The 19,714-nt window shown below is 44.6% G+C and overlaps 1 protein-coding gene across 1 annotated transcript; it reads left to right on the top strand.

Moving 5' to 3' along the window:
- The first annotated feature begins 3,452 nt into the window (after positions 1-3,452).
- Positions 3,453-5,544, top strand: utp11 (UTP11 small subunit processome component). Its single transcript, XM_076737605.1, has 8 exons — positions 3,453-3,654; positions 3,834-3,895; positions 4,002-4,104; positions 4,224-4,343; positions 4,596-4,689; positions 4,805-4,935; positions 5,077-5,187; positions 5,297-5,544. Exons 1-8 carry the CDS (start codon positions 3,595-3,597, stop codon positions 5,378-5,380), a joined length of 765 nt encoding a protein of 254 aa, XP_076593720.1. The 5' UTR covers positions 3,453-3,594; the 3' UTR covers positions 5,381-5,544.
- Positions 5,545-19,714: the final 14,170 nt, after the last annotated feature.

Raw genomic sequence — 19,714 nt, 5'->3', positions numbered from 1 at the left:
GAGCACTTGAAGTATACTTGGCCTCATTTGAAACTCATCCACTTCTCGACACTTCACCGCTGTGATTGTCTAGAGTATAAAACAGGCCAGGCTACGATATCCACTTTAAAACTCAAGCAGGGAAAATAAGCACCGTATTGGAACTTAATTGAAGACAATTTTTGTTTTACAAGAGTTTGTGGTTAAGGGGCTATGGTGAGAATCCCACCCAGGAGTGCACCCATTGTATGGCTGGGGTATGGTGGGGTAGATGGGAATATTTGGAGGTCCAGGTTAAGAGTGGAGGAAGTATTCAGATCCCCTGCTTAAGCGAAAGTAGCTCTATGACAAGCAAAAGTTCTCCATTCAATATTTTACTTAAGTGAACCTACAAAGTAAACATGAACAGTGAGGCACTCATCCTGCAGAAAAATAGACCCTGTGAGGGTTACAGTATTAGATTCTTCATACTGATGCTTATCATTACACATTTAGCATTTTACTGTTGTAGTGAGTCGAGGTTTAGCTCGATTTAAGGTCTTCAAGGTCCAGTGTGTAGGATTCAGTGACATCTAGAGGTGAGGTTGCAGATTGCAGCCAGCTGAGTACACCTTGCCTCGTCATTCCATTCCAAGCGTGTAGGAGAAGCTGCAGTGGTCGCTGAAAACATGAAAAATGTGAAAAGCCCTCTTTGTTTGTTTTGTTCGTCCTGGGCTACTGTAGAAACATGGTGGTGCACCATGGTGGACTCCATGGAAGTGGGCCCACTCCCTCTGTGGCTCATTCAGCAGTGACAAAAACACAGTGATTCTTATTTTCAGGTGATTATACACTGATGAAAACGTAATCATGAATGTTATAGTCCATGTCTTCCATATTCAGATCCTCTTAAATCTAACACACTGGTCCTTTAAGGTTTTATTTTTCACTTTTCTCTCATAATAATTTCACCTGTTAGGGACTCAAATGGGTGTTTACATTAAACCATCAAGCTGAGAGTGGAAAGCGCTCTTGGTGGACCTCCTAACGACACGCACACACATCTGAAATGTGACAAGGAGTCACTGCTGGGGGGGTAAGGTTGGCAATCTCTGGTGTAGTCTTTGAAAATGCATTGTATTTTATAAGATCATCGCATGTTTTGTGTGTAAAAACTTAATATGAAAAGTAATGATAACTGTAGCTGTAGAATAAACACGAGGTTGGACTCACTGTAGGTGAGTACAAGTATAGTGTAGCAGAAAATGGAGGCGAGTAAAGTATTAGCACCTCAAAAGTCCAGTACTTAAATAACTGCACTTATTTATGTGCCACCACTGCCAGAAATGAGTTATTTATGTTAATTTCCTGCCTGAATTTTAGGAGATGCAACTAAATAATAACACAGGAGGAACTTCTGGCTCATGCATTTTTCAACTGGGTTGGCCTGGCGGCTCGCTGCAGTTGAGGACCAACCATGGTCAGGGGAGACATACCAAAGCCCTGAGCTCAGCCCAAGTGCAGCAGTCTTACAATATGTCAGCAGTGTTATTTTTACAGGGTCATATTAGAAAACCAAATGGATCTGCATCTGCCCCACAAGGGCATTCCTCCATCGCTGACCCTGAGCAAACCCACAGCCTCTTGTCCTCCTGCTCTTGCGTCAGCTTGTTACAAGCCCCCGATTTCCAAAGTAGTATTTACCCCTGCCGTGGCTCACCAGGCATTTCACTTGTAATGATAAATACTCCCATGAATTAAACAGCAAGGAGCCAACTAAGTCAGAACACAGACGTTTAACCCGTAAATCCTGGTTGCCTTCTGTGTCTGCCTAGTTAAACACGTTAGCGGGTGAGTGGATCAGTCGGGCCTTGGGAGGAAAACTTCACAGGAATCGGGGTCATTAGCCATCAGACTGATAAACAAGCCTGTGACATAATGTGGAAACACTGATCCCATTCATAGGTCTAATCACCCGCAAAACATTCTGCATGCCGTGCAAATCTCACACATATAAAACAAATTCCTTGTGGTTGGTGGGGGGATAGCGAGCTGCCATGGGGGGAAAAATGGCTGTTTAGTGGAATATCACTCTCTGTCCTGCAGGCCTCTTCTCACATCCACAGCGAGTTGGGAGTCTGGGTGAGATTAGGGGACTGGTGCCTTTGCGGCTTTGTCTTTGTCTACCCTCTACCCAAAATATCATGTCAGGAAGTGGATAGCTTTCCCCCAGAGCAGAATGATGACCCCCTCATCTTCCAAGTTGCTGCAGCACTTTTTTCCTCTCAAAATGGAGAGAAAAAGACTGCACGTTCATATGTGCATATCTGCTGCCTTTGCATGAAAGCTGAACTCATAGTTTTAGTTCTACCTGTAGGATCCAAACAACAAAATGTTTGAGTTCAAATGACATGGTTGGTTTGTTTCCCATTTGAATGTGTGTGGATGTTTTAAGACATATTACCACGTTTCTATGTAATCTCTTTAAGCTCTATTGGTGTGGACATAAATCAAAACAGGGGTCTGGAACTCCAACAGAAACATGCAATAAATGTCCATGTTGGAAAAACATAAACTTGTTACCAATTAGTGTTAACTGTGTGCTCTGGCAAATGCAAGCCCTCATTATAATGACCAAAATAATTTGGTGTATGAACAGTGAAGCCAAAATGTATTAAGTCAGCAGTGCTGTGATAACCCTCACTTGTTTTAAGTGGTCACTGTGCCAAGCCAGGCGTGTAGACAACTTGGAAATAGCAGATACCGACTGTTTTGGTCTTCCACTTGGATAAATATAATTAAAACAATTTCCATTTAGATCCTTTAGTTGGGTAAAAGTAGCATAAAACGTTACAAAATACTTCAAGTAAAGGTACAGGAGATGGTTTTGCATTGAAACCAAGTATAGAAGTACACGCAAAAACATCTAAAGGTGTAATGTTTGCAGCAGAACAGCCCTGTGAATGATGATTGATGCATACACAAGTGAGATGCATGTAAATTTGAACTACTTTATGTTCCTATTTTATAAACTGACCATATGTTTTGTTTGTCAGCTCTTAATCTGCACATTAACCAGTCATGCAGTGAATATAGTGGAAACGCAGCTTTTCCGCTGTAAAAAGTTAAGTGTGAGGATAAAGAGGCATGAAATGGAAACTGTAAAGTACAAGCAACTGTTCTTTCCACTACTGCTTTTACTTCTGCTGTGATTCCTCAATCAAAGGCTCACACAGCTGGAAATGTGCGTCACATTTTGAAAATGTGTGCAACAGCGCCACCTGCTGCGTGTTACGCGTTTCTACAACTCGTTATATGCAAATCAAATGCACTTTATTATATCAAGAAAATCTGTCATTCTGCGTCTTGTTAAATAACAAAGTTTAATTAAATGATTTATGTTGCTGGTAAATTGTCCACAACGCCATTTATTTTATAACTCCGGTGGTGTTTTCAGCGTGAGTGGCGAATCTGCGGACCGGAAATGAAAAGACGCTCTGAACGAGGCAGGAAGCCCACATGTTCAGCTAGACCTGAAGCAAGAGAGAGTTCAGTCTGTACAGCCCAGAAAAGCCCCACGTACACCTGGTTTGACTAAACTATTTGACTTTATAACGCTTGAGGATATTTTTCATAATGTCTTCATTCAGGAAAGCGTTGAAATCCCGACAGAAAAACCACCATGAAAGATCTCAGGTGAGCATTTCAGTGTTTTGCTAGCTAGCTTGTTAGCTTGCTAGCCTGCTGTGAGTTGTTTTGAGATGTCTCCATGTTATCACAAAGCTAACTAACGGGATGTTATGTTACTGTGGCACACGGAGTACTTAGAAATGTTTAGTATTAAGTGTCTTAACTGTATCACTTTGTACCACCAGCCTGGTTTTAGGAAACATCTGGGACTGTTGGAGAAGAAGAAAGACTACAAACTTCGTGCAGAGTGAGTTGAAGACGTGTTTTCTGTCCAAAATCATAACACTTTTGCTGTCAAACATGGTTGAGGAATAAGTCTTGTGATGAGCTGACATTGCCTCCTTTTTTTACAGTGACTACCACAAGAAACAAAACACCCTCGCTGCTCTGCGAAAGAAAGCTCTGGATAAGAACCCAGATGAGTTTTACTATAAAATGATCAGCTCTCAGCTGCAGGTGAGATTAGCTTCAGAGCAGCAAGATCAGCATCGTGACCCCAAAAACCTTCTAAACAGCTTACTCTATCTCATCTCTGTGGCCATAGTATGTGACATGTTGGCTTATTGTGCTGACAGGATGGAGTTCACGTAGCGAAAAAAGGCAAGGAGGAGGAGGAGGTGACGGAGGAGCAGAAGAAATTGATGAGGACGCAGGATATCAAATACGTGGAGATGAAAAGAGTTGCAGAGGCTAAGGTGCGTTTATGTTTTCAAATGTCATTGTGTTTGCCAGTGTTTTCCCCTCACGCTGAAAATACACTCATAACATCCACAACTTCTCAGACGGCTCTCTGCCTTTTCCAAACATTAGCAATATAACAAGGCAACAAGAGCGAAGAACAGCTCTAGTCTGAAATAACTTTAGACTTTTGTTGTGAACCTCAGTTTTCTCTAAATAAGGCCTCTGTTGTCCCCTGTAACCTTTGCCTGTTTATCATTTCATATCAGAAAATTGAGAGGCTGAAAGGAGAGCTCCATCTTCTGGATGCAGACAGCAAACAAAAAAACAAGCACACATTTTTTGTGGATTCCAAGAAAGAAGGTAAATATAAATGTGCAGTAATTACGTTTGTTGTGAACATCCTGGTCTTTGTGGGCTTTAGTAGTTCTTGAGTTCACTGAACGGTTTCAGTGGAAGCTTTACCATCTCTCCTCAGTTAAGTCATTTGACCTGGCAAAACAACTCAGGACGGCTCCTGAGCTGGTGGACCGAGTGTACAACAGGCCGACTCTGGAAACTCTGGAGACTAAAACCATCCAGGGAGCTGTGGAGCCTCACAGTATAAAGGTCTGTGTTTGTGATGCATGAAAATCAGCCTCATTTGTTGCATGAGCACTCGGAGCTTCGGTAATCTGTACAGAAAAAAAAGTGTGTGATTCATATTCTAACTCACTGATGGTTCATGTTTTCTGCTCACTCTCCTTGTAGAAGATGGCCAGGCAGAGGAAGCACCAGTATAAGATCCTTTCCCAGAGGATTGACAGAGAAAAGAAGATGTTTGTCATCTCCCAGAAGATTCAGACCCGCATGGACCTACAGGTGAGGAGATGTCTTTGATTTAATAAGCGTTTTGGTTTCAGTTTCAAATGACCGTCTTCACTGCTGTTCATCGAATCAATGTTAAGCTTTTTTTTAATCTGTGCGGCAGGATAAGAACAAGAAAGTGAAGGTAAAAAAGGAGACGTCCACTGCTGCAGCGATCTACAAGTTTGAGACCAAGAGGAAGCGCTGAGAAAGGGAGAAGTCACCAACTTCACCAGTGAGATGCTGGTGGAATAATGGACCTCTGGATGACACCACAGACAGAATCATTTTCTTTCCCTCAAATATTGTTGCAGCCATGCAGTTTTGTACATATTTATATACAACTTTTAGTTTCTTTCAAATAAATATCAGAAGAACAAACAGACTTATGTGGCTTCTTGATTTGTGTGTAACTCATGGTTGACCTTCTTGTTGCAGATTGATTTGAAGTTTCTTTATGGATTCATTGTCGATGGAGGGACAGAAAATCATGAAAGAGGCCTCAGACTGAATTTAGGGAGGTTTTGTGTGCTCGCGACAGCTGAGCCAACAATTGTGGCAGTAGTTTGTATTTTGGTCTTCCTCCAGTAGGTGGCATTAGTGTTCCTTATTACAGTGTTAGGGGAGAAAATCTGTTGGTGGCTGAAGACACAGGAACAGGCATAGAGAGCAGACAAAGCTGGAAGTCAGACATCAGTAAAACCCAACATTTAGTCTCAAGAGGTAAATTGTGGTTCTGTCTTTGTGTGCCACAAACGGCTCTCCAGTAGGTTTAAACTGAAGAGCTGAACCCCTCATTTGCATTTCAAACCTGTCGTCAGTGGAGAAGGAACTATTCACATCCTTCAGTAAAAGTACAAATACAATACTGCGTATCAAGTAAAAATCCTGCATTGAAAAGTTACTTCAGTAAATGTAAGCCCCGTATGATCAGGAAAATGTACTGGTATTAGAAGTAAAAGTCCCCAGTGACTGTTATTATATTGCTCATGCATGAATGTAAAAGCAGGACAGTTGTAGCTGGTTGAGGTGGAGCCAATTTTGAACTACTTTATACAGGACCTCAAATGATTATGATCATTGTGGATTAATCTGCTGACAATTGGGAGAAATGGCCATCGCAATTCCTCAGAGGCCAAAGTGACACCTTCATAATGCTTGTTCTGTCCAACCAATAATCCAAAACTATTCAAAAATTAAATTATTTAAATAATTCAAAGGAAACGCAGCACATCCTCACATGTGAGAAGCTGAATCCATGAAATGTTAGTACATGAAAAATGACTTTACCAGTTGCCAATTACAGTACAGTACTTGAGTAAATGTACTTACATACATTCCAGCACTGCCTGTGGAAATAGACTGCGATGCTCCATTTCAAAGGCTTCTCCAAAAAGTGACTGAGAAACGAGTTCTTCTGCCAGAATTTGAAGGACAAAACTTTGGCATCCCTCATTATCCCACAGCTCACCGCGAGCGACTCAGCTGCATTCAGGATGTCCTCGTCAACCCATGAAATCTGGAAATATCACACGTCCACGGCATATTGATCAGGTGTTTGCATTCATGTGGTCATCAGCTGCTGGTAAAGGACATGATGTGATCCCCAAAAAACGTTTCATTTGGCCATTTGAGGGTAACTTCCTGCTGATAAACTTAGCGTTTGATGAGCGTGTGTCAGGCTGGACCGTGGTGGGGGTTCAGCTTAAGAGCCTGTGGAGGACACACCTTTGTTGCAGGCCTTGTACACCTCCAACAGACCCTTTTCACATGTCAGAGCAGGGCAGACACAGCTGCGGCTAATAAAATTAAGTATGATTTAGGTGTCAGTTAGCCAGCATTGCTAATAATAGTATTTTCAATGCTTACTCATTAGCTCACTTTAATCAAAATTACCCATTATTAATTTTATTAGCTGCAGCTGTGCTTATGCAAAAATGTCTCTGTTAAAAGGTTCCCCTGAGAGGCAAATGTAACTATTGTTATGGCTGCATCCATTTCCACAGTTTATTCTCTTTCATTGAGTTGTTAATGTGATGCTGCCAGATATCCTGATTTTAATGAACCAAATCAGCGCCTTATGTACACTTCACAATACATGATCGGCCTTTCTTACAGCAAACATTTGACTCATCATAGTAAAGGTGTTGCTAATAATCTGTTCTGGGCAGGTGTACAATACCAGGGCCCAGACACTGACGCAGCTAAATGGAATTCAGCCATCATTCATTTTATTAAAGCCTGTGCTGTTCCTGCTGTGACACGTCAAAATGTCTCCCATGAGAAAGGCCTGTGAGGGCTGTCACTTTCCGTGTCTTCCTCACATCTTTCTGCTTTCGCAAGACTCTCCAGCTCACGCAGGGTTATGGTCTTTGGCTAATTAGACTCCTCAGGAAAGTGTGTGCGTGTGCTGATCAGTTTGCCTGGGTGCGTGGTGGAGCAGGGATTAGCTCAGATTCCTCATTGTAAGATCCCTGGTTTGACTGCCACGAAGGCCAGCTCTTCTGCTGATCCTCCTGCCATCAGTCCTCGCCAAGTCCCTGTCCTGACAATTGAAGTCAAGACTTCTGGGCTCTCTGAAATGTAATGAAGCACAGGTGAGGCAAGCGCACTCAAATTTTCTTGTATCCTTTTCCAGTTCTTTATAGCGCTGTCTTTCTCCATCAGCCTCCGTGCACTTGTGCATGCATGCAGTGAGTACGAACAAACTGTACGTGTGGCTCCTGCAGCCGATAGTGAAATAGACTGAAGACCTGGCGCCCGGCAGCAGATCACAGTGACCCAGGTTTGATTGATCACTGTGGTGGCAGCAGCTTCATAAACAGGGCCCATCCATCAGCCTCTCCTGGGAGCCAACTGGAGGGGAAGAGGGGAGAGAGGGAGCCAGGCAGAAATGTCACCAGATGCAGTGAAAGGTGGAGGGGCTGCAGGAGAGGGACCAGAGGCCTTGGCCCAAACACTGCTGACCAGAGCAAAGGTGAGTCAACACCTCAGGATGGGCCAAAACAGGGAAAGAGTGATGGCGGGTGTCCACTTGGACTGGTGGCTCTCATTTAAAACACAGCACAGAGCTAACAGCAGTTTCCAAATCCTAGTAGAAATGTTGATTGCAGGTGTTTTAAAAACACAAACATGTTTAAGACTACACAAATGCATGCGTGCAGTGCACTGTACAAGCACGCAAAAGACCCTGCAAGGTCCTTCAGTCGCATTTCAGCGTTGACCATTCATGTCAGAATTGCACATAGTGAAAGAGTGATTGACGTCCTCCGCCAACTCTCCTTCCCTCCTTCCTCCCACCCTCCCAGCCCTCTGCTATTGCGTCACACTGCTGAGAGAGCGTGCGTGTATCGGGACCCTCGGGCCCAGCGTCCATAAGCGGAGGGGGTGGAGGTCGTCGAGGAGAGCCCAGGGGTCAAAACACTATGTGCGCAGTTCCGGGACCCCTATCTGACTGTGTGACCCGAGCACAGACGAGCCACTGTTCCCGCTCAAGCTCTCCTTTCATTCCCCCCAGCAACGGGACTCTTGCGCCGGGGTGCAGTGGCAGGGCTCAGGGGTGGGCAGTGGGCGACCTTCTGATTTTAAAGATATAGACAGGCATTTCTCTATTGTCAAAAGCCTCGTAATTCATTTGACGACTCACACAGGCCATCCTGCCACCCCCCACCCCCAGCGCCACCTCTAAAGTTAATGACCCTGGAGGTTTGCTTACGAATAGTCATTTTTGGAATGGGGGGGTTACAGCGCTATGTGGTAGTCACACAGCTGCAGGGTATGACATTGACCCCAATATATGGCAACTGAGAGTAAAAGTGGAGCCTGGTTAAGAAGGGGTACAACACAGAGGATCTTTGTTCTACAAGTTTAGTTATAAAACACGCAATGGGAAAAAAAATACAAATAAGTGGAGTATTTTGTGATTAGTTTCTTTTTAATCCCACCGTCTCTTTAATTCTGTACTCTGTGCATTTTAAATATACTTGCATTGTTATATCTTTCTCACTTAACCACTTAACACGTGTGTTATTGACCTGCACACACGAGGTCTTATTCGCCCTGGTTTTGAGATTTCAGCCACCATCTGAATACAGCAGAAGAACATTTCTTCTGTCCTGCTTGCAAAATATTAAAAGTTTCTCTCCATAATCTATAGACCGCAGTTTTCAATGGAACTACTTTCCACTGAAGAAATATCCCCATGAAAACTGTTGACAGTGTGTTCTGTGCATTACCCCGACTGGCAGGGGCTCTGTTTCGGGAAAGCGATGTAGCTGTTAAATTTTTAAAATGTAATATTTCAGTGCTTACCTCAATTATATTGTGGTGGTGGCAAAAATGTCAGAGACAAATAAAAAATCCGGGCAGTTTTTTAAGCCACGGCGGGTGATTTTTGTGGTCACATTTTCTTTATTATCAGGTGATACAGAATACAAATGAGTCACACACTGCTATCACCTCCCCGCATGGGTTTAACCCGGCACTTGATCCTCACGAACCACAAGTGCTGCACCTCCACCCACCTCGTTCACCAACACAGCTCTGCCCTGCTCCAAAGCCAGCGTACAGAGCCGAGGGTAAGGATGGTTAAGGACAATACTAATCGATCCCCCAATTACGGAGAGCTGGAGAGCGGGAGGTGGGGAGAAGAGAGAGGTAGCCTGGGGATTGAGTGTTGGGAGGGTGTCTCAGAATGCGAGGGGTGGGAGATGAGAGGTAGTCTTTATCTTCGGATCCCTCTCTCCTTTAACTTGAAGCTGGGTGTCATGGGGCTTTTGAAGTAGTGGATAGAGAGGAGGGACAGAAGGGGGGGGGGGGGGTTCGGCTGGCGTGCAGGCAGGGTCTCTCTCTCCATGCCAGGGGGAAGACGTCTGAAGGAAAATCTTTACAGCCTTGACAGTGCCCCTGACGTGTGTGCGTTTTTGTGTATTTGTGTGTCAGTATTTGGATATGGGTGTGTATCTTAGCATGTTTGCGTGTGTGTGTGTGTGTGTGTGTGTGTGTGTGTGTGTGTGTGTGTGTGTGTGTGTGTGTGTGTGTGTGTGTGTGCCTGCGTTGAATGTCTGGCTCATGCAATGAGGTGGGGATCACAGAGCCCCCTTTTTAAATTGCTGCTAATGAGCCCTGGCTGGCGAGAGGTACTCGAATTGATTAAATTTGCATGGGAGCCTAAATCATGACGGGGGCCTCATACTTGTGCCCCCCACCTCTAGGTGCGCACACACACACACACACACACACACACACACACACACACACACACATACATACACAGCACCTCTGATCCCCTCCACCACCACCACCACCTCCACATCAGACCTACAGGGGGTATCTCTGCAGGAGAGAGGGACAGGATAGAACAAGGGGAGGGTGTGTACGTGTGTGTGGTGTTGAACGGGGCGTGGAGGGCACCCATCTGCCCCGGTATTACTGTCAGTCCATCATTCAGGGGAATGCCAGGCGCGCGCCTCGGGGACGTGTTCATTACGCTTTAACTACCGGATCTGTCCTTGTCTCGCAGCCTCCTCGTGTCATTGTCTGCCTGAGATTGCGTGTGTGTGTGTGTGTGTATATTTATGCATGTGTCTGCTTGCATCACGATTGAACGCACCCAGTTCTTGTGTATGGGGAAGGGGACGCTTAAATTTGAGCAATACACACACTGGACACTGTACTTGGGCTTGGCTCTGTAGGTGTGTTAAAGATGACCCATTACAGCAGCTTCCTCTACTTTTAAACTTCACTTCATAAAAATATTCTCATGATCTCACAAACACACTGTCATGCACATTTTGTCGCTCTAAAGTGTTAGTGTGTTGCTTCTCTACCTCTCTAATGGCAGCTATGTGACGATGCATGATGAGAGCTCCTTTCTGTGTACTCGCGCGCCTCAGATCTGCTCAGCAGTGACAGAATGAGTGTGCACGTGTGTGTGCGCTGCTGGGGGACAGTGCTTGTGCGTGGTTAGCCTGGGTGATTGCAGTAATCAGATGGGGGTGTTAATCAGAGTTTGTTCGTCAGTGGCCTGATGAGGGGCGATGAGGGCCGCTGATTGTAATGCGATGCTTCAGTCGGTCTCTCTGACAACTACAGAGACAAACCGCCAAGAGAATCATTATCATGCCATGCACTTTTTCCCCCCACTTTTGGAACACCACGACAGTGTAAACAAACAAGCAAAACAGCACACTTCCATATGCATGGATGTACGTCACTGGGAAGATGCAGACTCAATTATTATTATACAGGATGTTTTCATTCCAGTGGACACAATGAAGGACTGTGACACGATGGGTTATATATCACTATTTAGGTGTCAGTGTCACCCCTATTGAATAACAAGAGCAGGGGGAAGGGATGTGTTGGGGTTAGAGGGGAGAAAAGATATAGTTGAGAGAAAGGTTGGGGGTGGGGAGGTAAATGTGACCCCGTGGTTTATAGTCCTGTCTTGTCACAGAGAGGCTTGCATCAGATCTTTTTTTTTTTTTTTCAGGGGGTGGGGGCAGCGATCGCTGATGCTATTATGGCTGCCTCATCAGCCAAGTCCCTACAAGGGCTGATACAAATTAATTAACCTAATTAGGGGCTGCGATTGCGGGTGTGATTATAGGGGCTGGAAGGGGAGGGATGGAGGGATGAGGCAGAGAGGGATGGCTCATGGAGATGGGGGTGTGCTGGCAGCCAGGGCCCAGGCGATGATGAGCCGGGAGGTGTGGGAGAGGAGCCAAGATGCTCTGCATGGCTAATGAGGAAAGCTAGCTAGCTTCTGCCTTCCCTCCCCTTTCTCCTTTCAATTCCCCATCTTCTGTTTACTTCTGTTTTGTCCTTTTTATGTTTTCCTTCTGTTATGCTTCATTTTCCTCCTCTTTTGCTCACGTGTAATTCTATATTACTGTATTCTTTAGTCTGTCTCAACTTGTGATTCCTCTGAATTAGCTATGTTTTTATATTATGTTTCCCCAGTTTTGTCCCTGTGCTTTTGTTTTGATGACTGACATATGCTACAACAACTACCTAACGCACCTGTTGCAGTGCGCAGTTGCACTGTATTCTTTTGTCTTTTCCAAGTTGAGGACCAAAGCCATTGGCCAATCTGATCCAACTACTGGACCTTCATTTGGGTTTGCCATTGATATTCAAGACCTTTGTGGCTACAAGCTCACAAAATTTTGGGCCATTTCCAAAAGTGTAGCAGGATTCAGATCCAGATTCCTGTACAAAGCTGTAGTCTGCCTTTTGTTGATGTTCTGTAGTATCGCGCTGCATAGGGTGCAGTGCAGCACTGCCTATTGTTCACTTTAACTGTACTCCACACAAGGAACAGAAATACCCTCTGGGAACACACATAGTGACACACACACACACACACAAGCTCACACAATTTCTCATCCTTTCGTATGCACAACCAATCGTGGCTCAACACACAGATGCTCACTGCACACTGAAACTCTCTCCCTGCCTCCCTCTCTTACACAGCCACACAGGCACACTCCAGAGGAGCAATATTTAAATCTCCTTCTATTTGTATTGGAAACAGAACAAAGATATTCTTCAGACCGAAGCAAAATGTGTTTTCTTGCCGGCATCAGCAATTCTAATGTTTCTAATGAGTTGGAGGAGAAGACGAGCGACTGGAAGCGGTTAGGTATCAGTAAATAAAAAAAAAGAATCAAAAGAAAAGAAACACCAGCAAAAGTTCCTCAGAAGTGCAGTTTTTGGGTCTTCTACCTTCCTGAAAGTGCAGCAGCCCGTGCCAGTATTGTCCAATGATTGCAATGTCACCTTTGAATGTTGTCGCTCTATCTGTGCCATACTAAGCATGCGGTGGATTGTGGCATTTGATTTCCAAGATTGTGCCTTTCGCCGCCTCTCTCTCCATCTTTCCCCTCTCTTCTTCTTGCTCACCCTCCCTCTCACGTTCTGTTTCTGCCTCAGTATCAGTTGCACGGGTGTGATTAGGAAGCCACTACCAGACAGTGATAGGGAGGTGTTCGTATCACCGTTCTAATCTGGAGCCCCGGGACAAAGAGGCCCCTTCTGTTTTTTCTCTCCCAAGGATTCTGCATTGTAAATGGCTGCAAGGCTCCTCTTCATATATGGAAAAATGCAAGACGGATTTTTATCAAGCGTAAAGCCTAAAAATAAGGGAAAGGGGAAAATAGAACATGTGAACTTAAAAGCTGCTCTAATAAATGTTTTTATATTAGCAATGGTTGAAATGAACGTGAAAGAAGACGTTCACAGACACAAACGGCAGACAAAGTTAGCGACTAGCTGGTGAACATAGTAGAACATTTAGCTGCTAAAGAGACAGATGTTTCCCTCAGCAGTTGGTGAAGCAATAGGCAGGATACAATATCCACAGGCTAGACATCTAAACTTCTGCATCTGAAATAAGGTTTATTTCTACAGTGCATAGCTTCTACAGGAACATATACGATGGATGTCAGGTATGGTCAGTTAATTTTCTAACAGTTAATTTATTTCAGCTGTGTCCTCTGCGCCACCTGGCCATCCCTCACAGCCCGTGATCCCATCGTGTTCCTCGTGTGGGATTGGTCGCTGCCCCATCTAGCGCACCACACACCGTCTGGCCAAGTTCTGGCAATTTTACTGTTTCATATTCTGCAATATTCATCATTGTTACATTGCTTTTTCTTTTGCAATTCCATGTAGAACAACATGATACGACTGATGCCAGTTTCATGAGATTTTACACTGCCTGTTCAAAACACCTGGGTGTACATTACATCTTCCCAGGGAAAACTTCTCTGGCACACAGGAAGTGAAATGTTCCAACAACAGTAAAAAAGACTTTGTTTGTTTGGAATTAATAGAAGAATAATTAGCATGAATCGCTACAGCCACAGGACTGAACGTAAGAAATTCCCCTTTCATACACTCTTATGTTGTTTTGTTTTGTCTTAATGAGGTGTTACGGATGTTGATTTAGTTAAAACTCTTTGTACTTACTGTATGTTTCATTAGATCATTTAAATTCCTGAAATTGATGAGAACTAAGCATTTGTATTCCATATGCATGCAAACAGGGAGAGAGGCATCACAAGATGGGTGATGCTCAAGCTGAGGAAGAGTGTGAGTGTGTGTGTGTGTGTGTGTGTGTGTTTATGTGTGTTGAGGGAGAAGAGCGCGAGCGATTACTCAGGCCTTTGAGAAGTCCCTGTCTCTTGGCTCTAGTACTCTCGCCTCACTGATAAGCATGAGGCCTGTCAGAGGGAAGGTAAATACGGCACTTAAGGATTCCTCTCTCATTTTGTAGTCACACTTACATTTTAATTAAAGCCAAAGAGAGAGAACGAGAGAGAGCGATAGCCCTGCAATGAGCCGATGCTATCAGGGGGCCAGGCAGGTAGAACCACTGGGAGATGTGGGGCCGATATCTGGCCTCCGACCAGTGTATGTGTTTATGTGTGTGAAAGAGAGACCAATACAGTGCATGTTTGCACTGTATTGAGCATGTATGTATGTGCACATGCATGCACAACCCCGCCAAATGTTTGTTTGTTTGCGTGTGTGTGTGTGTGTGTGTGTGCGAGGCGCTTTACGTTGCTCTCCCAGCTAAACAGCTGTAGCGAGGCTGCTATCAGATATTTATAAGCGGCTCATGAATATGGATGGTCGGCAAGATGGGACTGATGTTTGTCCTCCAAGAGGGGATGAAAGGAGAATGTGCTCCCTTCCCTGAGAGACCCAGTCAGGGCCGCTCATAGAGCAGGGAATGGGAGCTCTGGATGGGGAGTACGACGGGGATTGGGGTGGGTGCCGGTGGTTCAGGACAGATGGTAAAATTTAATGAAATGTGATCTGGATACTCAAGGCAAAGCATTTCCCTTATGGATTTCTAAATTAAAACCTTGTAGTGAAGTATTAACACTTCTCATCAGTATGACTGTGGGTTCTTGCCACCTCTTTTCCACATCCTCCATTCAAGATTTTCACTGCTTTTTGAATTCTGAGATATTTGCATTCATAATAATGAAATAAGATTTTCCCAGAAATCTGACGGTGTTGTTGATTAGTACTAATTACTTAATAATTACACATCTGAGATGTTTGGCTTTTTAAAACCATTTTTATGCCTCCACGCTGTCGACAGCCATAGCCAGACACATTATGTTTTTGGGTTGTCCATCCCGCAAGACAGCGGACAACAGAACAGCAGGGTGGACAGACATATGTACTGTATGTACAGCCGTCCCATTCTCGTGGACACGATATCTCATGAACACCTTCAGGGGATTTCTTCAGATTTGGCACAAACGTTCTTGGGAAACACTTGGACTCAAGGATGAACTGATTAGATTTTGATGGTCAAGGTCACCATGGTCTCCATCTCATTCTACGAACGCGACATCACAGCAACGTCTTGAGGGAATTTCTTCAAATTTGACACCCATGTTCACTTGGATTCAAGAATGAATCAAGCAGCAACCTCCAGGGCTGAAAAATGAAGCCAATGCAGAAGTGCCAAAAACTGCTGTTCCTTCAATGAACACTTGAGTCCAAAAGTCAGCTTCAAGTCACTTGTTTAAATTATATTAAGGCTTAAAGTTATCCATAATTACGGCCATGGCTGCTTTGAGAGACAGCTAGCCAGTAGTTTTCAGCAACCAGGCTTCATTCGGCCCGCCTCAGCTCCACCCACGCATCACCTCTTTGCCCATTTTTGGGTTAGACGAAAGTTAAGATGGCGACGGCTGGAGCTGCTGTCACTGAGCATCACAATGGCTTCTTCAGAAATCCATGGGTGACGTCACATTTTAGAATTTGTGGCTTCTTTGCAGCAGCATCCATATCTGTAGTCCACTACAAGCTCATTGTTTTTGCTGATATTGAGCTTCAGGTGATTGTCGGTGCACCGTGGGACAAAGCTCTCTATCAGTCCTTTTGGCTCCTCAGTAAAAATAGTCTCTAAGTGAAGACAGCATGTTTCTCTCAGGAAATTATTCACTGGAATCATACATGTCAAAGTAGTGAGGAACTTAACAAAAATACTGAATATTGTTTTATTAAATCCCTTCAAAGTCTACACTACATTTATTATATGAGTCTGGACAGACATGTATAAACTGTAACTTGACTGGTTGGGGGGGGGGGGGGTAATTCTACTTTGGTTTACTTGTACTGTTCTTTTGGGTGGATCAGAGGATCTGAGTCCAGGATGTACAGTGTCCACATTTAAATGCGCATCTTAAGTCCATTAATGTAAAATCAGGTGATGAGGATGAAATGCGCCTTGCGCAGTTTCTAACCACGATGATGTCCTTGTGTCTAAATGAAAAGTCTATTTTTCAGTCCTCCAAAAAAAAAAAAAGTAAAATTTCATTGTCACTGTCACAGTGACTAACGAATGTCCTTGTCCACAGCAGTCACTCCGATTCCCAGCAGCAACCATTTGGTCAGGGACATCAGGGAACTGACCTAAGTGTCCACAGCAGAGGTCATCACATTGAGAGACAGGATCAGAGGACGGCAAGCACAGGGCAAGCAGCCACGCTGTACTACAATGTACCTTTCAATGCTAATCACTGAGTCATCTATCAGAGCTAATACATGGGCGCTAAGCAACCTGTACATGCATTAGACCTCTCCAATTACCATAATGGGTTGGTTTTTAATATGGCTAATAGGCTGGCACGACCTTGCCCATTCACTCAGCAGGTACATGCACCCAGCCGATGTGAAATGGACATATTTAGAGAGTAAATGACCATTAGGGACTTTTAGCTGTTATGGGTCCATAGTTATGCATCTGAAAGGGAAGGAGAGATGGATGGATGACAAACAGGAACATTTGTGGGCAGAAGACAATAAAATGAGAGGAAAATAGCTGAAATGGTGATGTATGCAGAAGAGAATGGATATTATTGTTGGTTTTGCTCTTTGGGAGTACAAAACACAAAATGACTATTTTATGGCGCAGCATTTTGACCAAGCAGCCTTCTTTATCTCTGACTGTGCTGGTGTAGAAGTGCCCTGTGGGCACCGCTGGGAAGTACGTCAGTGTGGGCGCAATGTGGTACCAGGAGGGCGGACTGGTAGAGAGGAGGAGAAGGGGCAGAATCTGAAAAATGTGCCTCCGCAAAACCCCGGGGGGTTAACATTTTGGTTTTCTCTGAGCCTTTGTGGTAGTGAACAAATGATCCCAGGAGTCGGACAATAATGTTTTTATGGAACTCTAAATGTTGAGCTCAACAAGGTCATTGTGGGAGTGTAATGGCCAACACGTGGCCAGGCTTGAACTCCAGCAGTCTTGCAGTTGGTCCGGGGGCCAGAGGGGAGGAGAGGAGGCGGGAGGAGAGCAGGGACTCACCCCCCTGGGTTCCTCCAACAAGCCTGCACTTTGTTCTTATGAGAGACAAGAGCCACTCAGAACATAAAATACCTAGATGGCCAAACTGTGCCTGGCCAGGCCAGACTGGGTCTTGTAAACTGGGCCAGAGAGATAATGTTTCCCTGTAGCTAATCAGTGCCTGGGTGCCCACGCCTTGGCATCTGGTGAACAATAACCCCTTCCTGCTTCAAACAAGAATCCTTTTCTTGGTCTCTCTTGGGACATGTTGGACATTTACTGTCTGTCGCTGCCCTGTGTGTGTGAGTGTGTGGGTAAGAGCTGAGTGATTTATCTGTTTGTTACTCAGGATAAAGGACTTCACTGTAGTCTCACTGTCAGTAATAAAAGAATTGGAACTAAGGGTTTAGATGCATGACGGTATCAAGCAGAATTTGTCTTTGAACATTTTTGAGTTTTGAATGTGTTTGAACATATCCTGTGTGTTAATGTCATCTCACAAATGTGGTATAGCTGTTGTAATTCAGTTTGTTGTTTGGTTTAGCTAATAGAATAAACAGCGTGTGAGGAGATTCCCACACCCGTGGACTGATACAGGACTGTAACTCTGAGAAAGACTGGTGGTAGATGTCTTATGTGCATCTGTGCAAGTGTGTGTGTGCTCTCATTTACATATAATGCTGACAGTGTACTGTAAAGTAAATCTAGGGCAAACGGAGAGCAGCAGAGGATTCACTCTTTCTTCTGGAAATGTGTTTTCCGCAGACAAACAGTCAATTCCCCTTCTGTCTTTCGTCAATTGAATATCAGTCACACTATTTCATCTGGAAAATGCTGATATGTGACAGTTAAATCTAAGATGTAAACAGTCACAAAATGTGTTTGACCAAGCATCGACTTCTTGGATTGGCTGAGCAGATGCTTAATAGGACAGAGCTTGAGGAGGCAGCCTCATCTTGTCTCTCCTTTGTCTCACAGTCCTCACAGTGGCATGGTAAATAGATGGACCTGCGTGTCCTCTGCTTCATGGTCCCCTGAGTGAAGCTGTATGTCTGCTGTTAGAAAGGGCAGGAACGCCAGACAGCAAATCAATAGATCAATCATAACATTTCCACTTCAAATCAATTATCCCGTGGCTTCCTATCCATCTTTGTTCCTTTGTTTCAATAGATTGTGCTCCATCCTCCAAGAATTATGTGACTCACATGATGTATTATCAAAAATTAATCAATTTCTTTTATGTTTTCAGACACATACAGTAACTTTTGATGCTCAACAGTAATTTTAAAGGTACCTCACAATGAAACCATCAACACAATGAAAATTAAAGCTACGTTTACAGAGGGGAACTGATTCAAAGCCAAAGCAGAAAGAGCGAGACTGACAGAGGAGATAGAGGAAAAGTAATAAAAGGGCCACATTGTTTCCAGTCTGCACGCATGAGCTTGTCTTTTCGACCATGTTGAATTCCAGCCATTCAGATGACTGGAGTGCGTAGGCCAGGCCTCCAACGCGTTTCCCCGTCACCATCACAACAGTCGCCATTCATGAGGCTCCGCTGGCTGTGCGGACATCTGCACCACAACTCTTGTCACCTCAGCCCCCACCCCTCTTCCCTGCTGCACACAGCCCCACTGAAACAAACACACACACAGACGCACGCATACACTGACACACGTATGCGCACACACACTAAGCTTCTCCAGCTAAATGCCAGCGGGGAGAATCAGAAGGGCATCAGAGATGGCTGTTGTCTGCGTACGCCCATGTGTGGGTTTGTGTGAATGGGACCCAAGGGTGGGGAGGTCTCTGATACCACAGGGTGCACATTGCTTGGCCCGCTCGGGTGTGTCACGATGGTTGGAGGGTTGAGCGGGTGACAAACCCAAGGTTTTCAACCAGACCGACCCCCTGGCATTCCACACAGCCTTGCTACACCACAGTGACGTGGGTGGGCCAGGTGACCTTTGAGCCCGTGGAGCTCTCTCATATGTGCCCATTGTGCCGTGGATTCTGTATCAGTTTCACACATCAACACAGTATGGATCTTTCTGGTTTCCTATACAAAGCTTAGTGACCAGCCAGGCCAAAACTAAAAGTTATTCAGATGACTTCTGAAGTCTGAGTCAGTTCTGTGTCATGTCATGATATGTGCCGCCATAAATGCAGTCAATCATCCCTGATCTGTCATTGTTTCACTGAAATATGCCCCAGTAAAGGAAAGTATTC

The sequence above is a fragment of the Chaetodon auriga genome, chromosome 8 (genome assembly GCF_051107435.1).
Source record: "Chaetodon auriga isolate fChaAug3 chromosome 8, fChaAug3.hap1, whole genome shotgun sequence".
Lineage (NCBI taxonomy): Eukaryota > Metazoa > Chordata > Actinopteri > Chaetodontiformes > Chaetodontidae > Chaetodon > Chaetodon auriga.
This window is presented reverse-complemented; position numbering and strand designations above follow the sequence as displayed.

Bases quoted from the DNA above. Each gene is read 5' to 3' on its own strand.
- utp11 (XM_076737605.1), top strand. From the start codon at position 3,595: ATGTCTTCATTCAGGAAAGCGTTGAAATCCCGACAGAAAAACCACCAT. The intron at 3,655-3,833 runs GTGAGCATTTCA...TTGTACCACCAG, and splicing joins ACCACCATGAAAGATCTCAG to CCTGGTTTTAGGAAACATCT. The intron at 4,690-4,804 runs GTAAATATAAAT...ATCTCTCCTCAG, and splicing joins TGTGGATTCCAAGAAAGAAG to TTAAGTCATTTGACCTGGCA.